This window comes from Nerophis lumbriciformis, linkage group LG30, assembly GCF_033978685.3.
Source record: "Nerophis lumbriciformis linkage group LG30, RoL_Nlum_v2.1, whole genome shotgun sequence".
In the NCBI taxonomy this organism is placed as follows: Eukaryota; Metazoa; Chordata; class Actinopteri; order Syngnathiformes; family Syngnathidae; genus Nerophis; species Nerophis lumbriciformis.
Genome location: NC_084577.2, coordinates 17,425,131 through 17,433,536, shown reverse-complemented (window position 1 = coordinate 17,433,536; position 8,406 = coordinate 17,425,131). Strand labels below are relative to the sequence as shown.

Sequence of the window (8,406 nt, the reverse complement as noted above, 5' to 3'; positions counted from 1 at the left end):
TGACCGCCCCCTGCCGGCGGAGGAAGCGACCGCAGCCAGGCGGAGCAACACATCGTTGGTCGCCGACTCCTGGCTGAAGGAGGGCAGAGAGGCGGACAGATGTGAGGCGGACTACGAAACGACAACAAGCTGCCGTCAAGACGGAGACTCTTCCATTCTGATAACATGTGGCAACCCGCGTCGGAACGACTGCAGGTAGGACGCCACGTTGAATGACGTCACTCAAATCAATATGCTGTGTTTACGTTGCTGACGTCCTATTTGTCTTGTCTGTCTTCACCTCGCTACCCATGCTTTTTAGACACGTTTTTAACGGTTAAAACCTGTCCGAAAGACGAGCAAATTGTCCTTTTTCAGCGCACGCCTTTGTATGTTGGCGTTGCGTTCAAGTGCACGGACACAGTACGTCCGTTTACGCGCCGCGCAGATGTATCATTTTTCTTCATTTCCGGTGCTTAAAAAGACCACATATCGGTTTTGAATCAATATTCATCATTAACGGCGGCCTAATTCCGGCGTGAAGACGACGTTTTTTGTTCTATTCGTGGCAGAAGAAGGCCAGCAGGGTGACGTGTGTGAATTACCTGCTTACACACATTTATTAACAATTACACATTAATGACACGTAGTTTGATAAGCAGGGGCCTTTCTTCCAGTCTCCTGCAGACATAATGTTCTCCAGATGTGGGCCTGGGACTGACTGCCAAGTCAACTTGCACAATCCCCTCCTCATGCCCAGACGTCAACAAGATACAATGACAAATTATGATTTGGATTATTTTTTCAATATTCCAGAGTGATCTGCAGTTTGTTCATAAATGACACCACCATCCTCTTCAATGTATTCATGGGCGCTCCAAGTGGTTACACAACCCCACGACTCTTGGGTCGCCTAGCAACGGCATTCCGCTGCTATCATCCGGTGGATAAAGTTGTGTAATTTTACTATTGTTGTCATTTTTCTAAAATATACAATTATAGTTTTATTTACACGTATGAGGGTGTCAAGACTGTCTTGCACGGGTTGGGTTAGTCCAATGTTTTTCAACCTTTTTTTTGAGCCAAGGCACATTTTTTTCATTGAACAAATCCAGCAGAAAACTTAAAAAAATGAAACTCAGTTGACAGTAAAAAGTCGTCGTCGCAATTGTTGGATATGAATTCAAACCATAACCAACCATGCATCACTATAGCTCTTGTCTCAAAGTAGGTGTACTGTCACGACCTGTCACATCACGCCGTGATCGTGTTTATTTTGGTGTTTTCCTGTGTGTAGTGTTTTAGTTCTTGTCTTGCGCTACTATTTTGGTGTCTTTTCCTGTTTCCTGTTGCAATTTCATTTCTACCTTCTTATTTTTGTTTTTGCAATCAAAAATATTTAAGTTGTGGCTATCTTTTTTTGTGTGGACATTGATTGTCATGTCATGTTTGGATGTACTTTGTGGACGCCGTCTCTGCCCCGCACGCTGTAAGTTTTTGCTGTCGTCCAGCATTCTGTTTTTGTTTACTTTGTAGCCAGTTCAGTTTTAGTTTCGGTCTACATATACTATCTACTATATACCAGTGTTTTTCAACCTTTTTTGAGCAAAGGCACATTTTTTTCATTGAAAAAATGCGGAGGCACACTACCAGCAGAAATCATTAAAAAATGAAACTCAGTAGACAGTAAAAAGTCGTAGTCGCAATTGTTGTATATGAATTCAAACCATAACCAACCATGCATCACTATAGCTCTTGTCTCAAAGTAGGTGTACTGTCACGACCTGTCACATCACGCCGTGACTTATTTGGACTTTTTTTTTGGTGTTTTCCCGTGTGTAGTGTTTTAGTTCTTGTCTTGCGCTACTATTTTGGTGTCTTTTCCTGTTTCCTGTTGCAATTTCATTTCTACCTTCTTATTTTTGTTTTTGCAATCAAAAATATTTAAGTTGTTGCTATCTTTTTTGTGTGGACATTGATTGTCATGTCATGTTCGGATGTACTTTGTGGACGCCGTCTCTGCTCCACACGCTGTAAGTTTTTGCTGTCGTCCAGCATTCTGTTTTTGTTTACTTTGTAGCCAGTTCAGTTTTAGTTTCGTTCTACATATACTATCTACTATATACCAGTGTTTTTCAACCTTTTTTGAGCAAAGGCACATTTTTTTCATTGAAAAAATCCGGAGGCACACCACCAGCAGAAATCATTAAAAAATGTAACTCAGTAGACAGTAAAAAGTCGTCGTCGCAATTGTTGGATATGAATTCAAACCATAACCAACCATGCATCACTATAGCTCTTGTCTCAAAGTAGGTGTACTGTCACGACCTATCACATCACGCCGTGACTTATTTGGACTTTTTTTTGGTGTTTTCCCGTGTGTAGTGTTTTAGTTCTTGTCTTGCGCTACTATTTTGGTGTCTTTTCCTGTTTCCTGTTGCAGTTTCATGTCTTCCTTTCAGCGCTATTCTTTGTTTTTGCAATCAAAAATATTTAAGTTGTGGCTATCTTTTTTTGTGTGGACATTGTTGTCATGTCATGTTCGGATGTACTTTGTGGACGCCGTCTCTGCTCCACACGCTGTAAGTTTCTGCTGTCGTCCAGCATTCTGTTTTTGTTTACTTTGTAGCCAGTTCAGTTTTAGTTTCGTTCTACATATACTATCTACTATATACCAGTGTTTTTCAACCTTTTTTGAGCCAAGCACATTTTTTTTATTGAAAAAAATCCAGAGGCATACCACCATTAGAAGACTTGAAAAAATGGAACTCAGTTGACAGTAAAAAGTCGTCGTCACAATTGTTGGATATGAATTTAAACCATAACCAAACATGCATCACTATAGCTCTTGTCTCAAAGTAGGTGTACTGTCACGACCTGTCACATCACACCGTGACTTATTTGGAATTTTTTTGGTGTTTTCCCGCGTGTAGTTTTTTAGTTCTTGTCTTGCGCTCCTATTTTGGTGTCTTTTCCTGTTTCAGTCAGTTTCATGTCTTCCTTTGAGCGCTATTGTTTGTTTTTGCAATCAAAAATATTTAAATTGTTGCTCTCCTTCTTTGTGTGGACATTGTTGTCATGTCATGTTCGGATGTACTTTGTGGACGCCGTCTCTGCCCCGCACGCTGTAAGTTTTTGCTGTCCTCCAGCATTCTGTTTTTGTTTACTTTGCAGCCAGTTCAGTTTTAGTTTCGTTCTACATATACTATCTACTATATACCAGTGTTTTTCAACCTTTTTTGAGCAAAGGCACATTTTTTTCATTGGAAAAATCCGGAGGCATACCACCAGCAGAAATCATTACAAAATGAAACTCAGTAGACAGTAAAAAGTCGTCGTCGCAATTGTTGTATATGAATTTAAACCATAACCAACCATGCATCACTATAGCTCTTGTCTCAAAGTAGGTGTACTGTCAAGACCTGTCACATCACGCCGTGATCGTGTTTATTTTGGTGTTTTCCTGTGTGTAGTGTTTTAGTTCTTGTCTTGCGCTACTATTTTGGTGTCTTTTCCTGTTTCCTGTTGCAATTTCATTTCTACCTTCTTATTTTGGTTTTTGCAATCAAACATATTTAAGTTGTGGCTATCTTTTTTTGTGTGGACATTGATTGTCATGTCATGTTCGGATGTACTTTGTGGACGCCGTCTCTGCCCCGCACGCTGTAAGTTTTTGCTGTCGTCCAGCATTCTGTTTTTGGTTACTTTGTAGCCAGTTCAGTTTTAGTTTCGGTCTACATATACTATCTACTATATACCAGTGTTTTTCAACCTTTTTTGAGCAAAGGCACATTTTTTTCATTGGAAAAATCCGGAGGCACACCACCAGCAGAAATTACAAAATGAAACTCAGTAGACAGTAAAAAGTCGTCGTCGCAATTGTTGTATATGAATTTAAACCATAACCAACCATGCATCACTATAGCTCTTGTCTCAAAGTAGGTGTACTGTCAAGACCTGTCACATCACGCCGTGATTGTGTTTATTTTGGTGTTTTCCTGTGTTTAGTGTTTTAGTTCTTGTCTTGCGCTACTATTTTGGTGTCTTTTCCTGTTTCCTGTTGCAATTTCATTTCTACCTTCTTATTTTTGTTTTTGCAATCAAACATATTTAAGTTGTTGCTATCTTTTTTTGTGTGGACATTGTTGTCATGTCATGTTCGGATGTACTTTGTGGATGGCGTCTCTGCCCCGCACGCCTAAGTTTTTGCTGTCATCCAGCATTCTGTTTTTGTTTACTTTGTAGCCAGTTCAGTTTTAGTTTCGTTCTATACATATACTATCTACTATATACCAGTGTTTTTCAACCTTTTTTGAGCCAAGCACATTTTTTTCATTAAAAAAAATCCAGAGGAATACCACCATTAGAAAACTTGAAAAAATGGAACTCAGTTGACAGTAAAAAGTCGTCGTCGCAAATGTTGTATATGAATTTAAACCATAACCAAACATGCATCGCTATAGCTCTTGTCTCAAAGTACGTGTACTGTCACGACCTGTCACATCACGCCGTGACTTATTTGGACTTTTTTTGGTGTTTTCCCGCGTGTAGTTTTTTAGTTCTTGTCTTGCGCTCCTATTTTGGTGTCTTTTCCTGTTTCAGTCAGTTTCATGTCTTCCTTTGAGCGCTATTGTTTGTTTCTGCAATCAAAAATATTTAAATTGTTGCTCTCCTTCTTTGTGTGGACATTGTGGTCACGTCATGTTCGGATGTACTTTGTGGACGCCGTCTCTGCTCCACACGCTGTAAGTTTTTGCTGTCGTCCAGCATTCTGTTTTTGTTTACTTTGTAGCCAGTTCAGTTTTAGTTTCGTTCTACATATACTATCTACTATATACCAGTGTTTTTCAACCTTTTTTGAGCAAAGGCACATTTCTTTCATTGAAAAAATCCAGAGCCACACTACCAGCAGAAAACTTAAAAAAACTAAACTCAGTTGACAGTAAAAAGTCGTCGTCGCAATTGTTGTATATGAATTTAAACCATAACCAACCATGCATCACTATAGCTCTTGTCTCAAAGTAGGTGTACTGTCACCACCTGTCACATCACGCCGTGACTTATTTGGACTTTTTTGGTGTTTTCTTGTGTGTAGTGTTTTAGTTCTTGTCTTGCACTCCTATTTTGGTGTCTTTTCCTGTTTCCTGTTGCAGTTTCATGTCTTCCTTTGAACGATATTCTTTGTTTTTGCAATCAAAAATATTTAAGTTGTTGCTATCTTTTTTTGTGTGGACATTGATTGTCATGTCATGTTCGGATGTACTCTGCTCCACACGCTGTAAGATTTTGCTGTCGTCCAGCATTCTGTTTTTGTTTACTTTGTAGCCAGCTAAGTTTTAGTTTCGTTCTACATAGCCATCCTTAAGCTTTAATGCCTTTTCTTAGGGGCACTTACCTTTTGTTTATTTTTGGTTTAAGCATTAGATACATTTTTACTTGTACACTGCCTCCCGCTGTTCCCTGCATATTGTGATCACGACAAACCATCGTTGTCTCACACGACGTGTTCCCGACATCTACAAAGCAATTAGCTACCGGCTTCCACCTACTGATATGGTATGGTATAACATGGTTACTCTGCCGAGCTATCGACAGTACCGACACTAAACAACGGCACATTATTTGCAGACTATATAATTACTAGTTTGCAAAAAATATTTTTAACCCAAATAGGTGAAACTGCATAATCTCTCACGGCACACCAGACTGTATCTCTTGCTGCGACACAGTGGTTGAAAAACACTGGATTAAGCAACTTATCTTCCAGTCTTGAAAAAGTACTTTGTGGTCACTTTAGTGTGGTATTGTGTTGTCGAGTCCGCCGTTGATTGACATGCACTCTGCCCGACAACCTCATGCACCCAAAACATTAAACATTAAACATTACAATTAATTGGCAATAGGCAAAAATATGTATCCCAATATAGGTCATGTGCTTTATTGCCCACTATTTATCAATTGTATAACAGGTTTGGACTTTTCTTTTTAATGTTCCTGTGCGTTGTATTGTTTCCTTTCCAGTTGCAGTCCTTTTGTCACCTGTTTTTCCACACCTGTCCCTGATTGGCAATCAGGACACACCTGTTCCTGGTTGTCAATCAGGATGCTCTTTAAGTGGATCATTGTTTTGATTTGAACCTTCATGCAGCATAGCTTTCCCTGTGCTTGCTTTGTGTCTAGTTTGCCTTTTTGTGCACTTATGGCAGTCTTTTTAACCATTGCTGTGTCGTGAGCGCCCCCTACAGTAGACTCCGTTTCTCAGCTGTGGTCCGTATGGGTCGCAGTGGTAAAAAAAAGTTAAAGTACCACTGATAGTCACACACACACTAGGTGTGGTGAAATTGCCCTCTGCATTTGACCCATCCCCTTGTTCCACCCCCTGGGAGGTGAGGGGAGCAGTGAGCAGCAGCGGTGGCCGCGCTCGGGAATCATTTTGGTGATTTAACCCCCAATTCCAACCCTTGACGCTGAGTGCCAAGCAAGGAGGTCTTATAGTCTTTGGTATGACTCAGCCGGGGTTTGAACTCACGACCTACCGATCTCATGGCGGACACTCTAACGACAAGGCCACTGAGCAGGCTCTACTCAGCTTTTCCACCGTGTTTTTCGGAGTATAAGTCGCTCCGGAGAATAAGTCGCACTGGCCGAAAATGCATAATAAAGAAGGAAAAAAACATATATAAGTCGCACTAGAGTATAAGGCGCAATTTTTGGGGAATTTTTTTTGCCAGTCCCTTACAAGTTTCTCGCTTACTCCAAACTTTATTTCTGCTGCCCGATTTCCGTTTTCTGCTGCATATTTCACTACTTTCAGCTTGTAACCTGCAGTATATGATTTCCTTTTCGGTGCCATTTTTGTTCAGCCCTTCTCAGTTTTTATAAGGTACTGCCAATGTTGAAATGATCAATTTTCATAGGTACGGAAGTAGTAGTAAGTAGCATTTTTTTTTCACAATGCACTTCTGCCATGACCCGCCAACGCCACATTTTTATTGGTTGACGTGTGTGTGTGTGTGTGACGATTGCTGATATACTCCTACTCTCTTACTGATATACGTTTAGTCTCTTACGTGAATGAGCTAAATAATATTATTTGATTTTTTACGGTAATGTGTTAATAATTTCACACATACATCGCTCCAAAGTATAAAGTGCACCCCCCAAACTATGAACAAAACTGCGACTTATAATCCGAAAAATACGGTACTTGTGGCAGTAATGACAATATCAGACAAACGGAAGAAGTCTGGAACTAAAGTCATAGAGAAGTTTCTTAAGCACTAAAATTATGACTAAAGTGGTGGAACTGTCCCTTTTTTTGTGCTCTTAATTCAACATATTCATTATTATCCATCCATCCATCCATCCATCCATCTTCTTCCGCTTATCCGAGGTCGGGTCGCGGGGGCAGCAGCCTAGGCAGGGAAGCCCAGACTTCCCTCTCCCCAGCCACTTCGTCCAGCTCTTCCTGTGGGACCCCGAGGCGTTCCCAGGCCAGCCGGGAGACATAGTCTTCCCAACGTGTCCTGGGTCTTCCCCGCGGCCTCCTACCGGTCGGACGTGCCCTAAACACCTCCCTAGGGAGGCGTTCGGGTGGCATCCTGACCAGATGCCCGAACCACCTCATCTGGCTCCTCTCGATGTGGAGGAGCAGCGGCTTTACTTTGAGCTCCTCCCCGATGACAGAGCTTCTCACCCTATCTCTAAGGGAGAGCCCCGCCACCCGGCGGAGGAAACTCATTTCGGCCACTTGTACCCGTGATCTTGTCCTTTCGGTCATGACCCAAAGCTCATGACCATAGGTGAGGATGGGAACGTAGATCGACCGGTAAATTGAGAGCTTTGCCTTCCGGCTCAGCTCCTTCTTCACCACAACAGATCGATACAGCGTCCGCATTACTGAAGACGCCGCACCGATCCGATCCACTCTTCCCTCACTCGTGAACAAAACTCCGAGGTACTTGAACTCCTCCACTTGGGGCAAGATCTCCTCCCCAACCCGGAGATGGCACTCCACCCTTTTCCGGGCGAGAACCATGGACAAAAACTCGGACATGGGAGGAGTTCGATGAGGCCATGGAAAACGACTTCCGGACGGCTTCGAAGCAATATTCATTATTAATATACCGTATTTTCCGGACAATAAGGCGCACTTAAAATCCTTTTTTTTTTAAATCAAAACTTGACAGTGCACACGGTGCTGAAAAATCTATCAAAATGTTTTAGTACGACTTTGGTAAGCTATGAAGCCGCAACGCTTGATGGATTGTTGGCACATTAAACATACGAGTATTATTATGGTGTGTGTATAAGGTAAGACATATTATCTGGCGTTTTGTTTCGCAATATTATGCAAAAGCAACTTTTCTTACCTTCTGGTACCCGCTGATCTGTATTTGGGATCTGCATAAGTCCTGAAAAAATTGC

At 41.5% G+C, this 8,406-nt stretch overlaps 1 protein-coding gene across 1 annotated transcript in view; it reads left to right on the top strand.

The window, feature by feature from the left end:
* pid1 (phosphotyrosine interaction domain containing 1) overlaps positions 1-8,406 on the top strand; it is a 90,353-nt gene continuing 81,947 nt past the window's right edge. Inside the window, exon 1 of the mRNA XM_061925681.1 lies at positions 1-195. Within this exon, the coding sequence (XP_061781665.1) occupies positions 166-195 (30 nt within the window). The 5' untranslated portion in view covers positions 1-165. The remainder of the gene's footprint in view (positions 196-8,406) is intronic.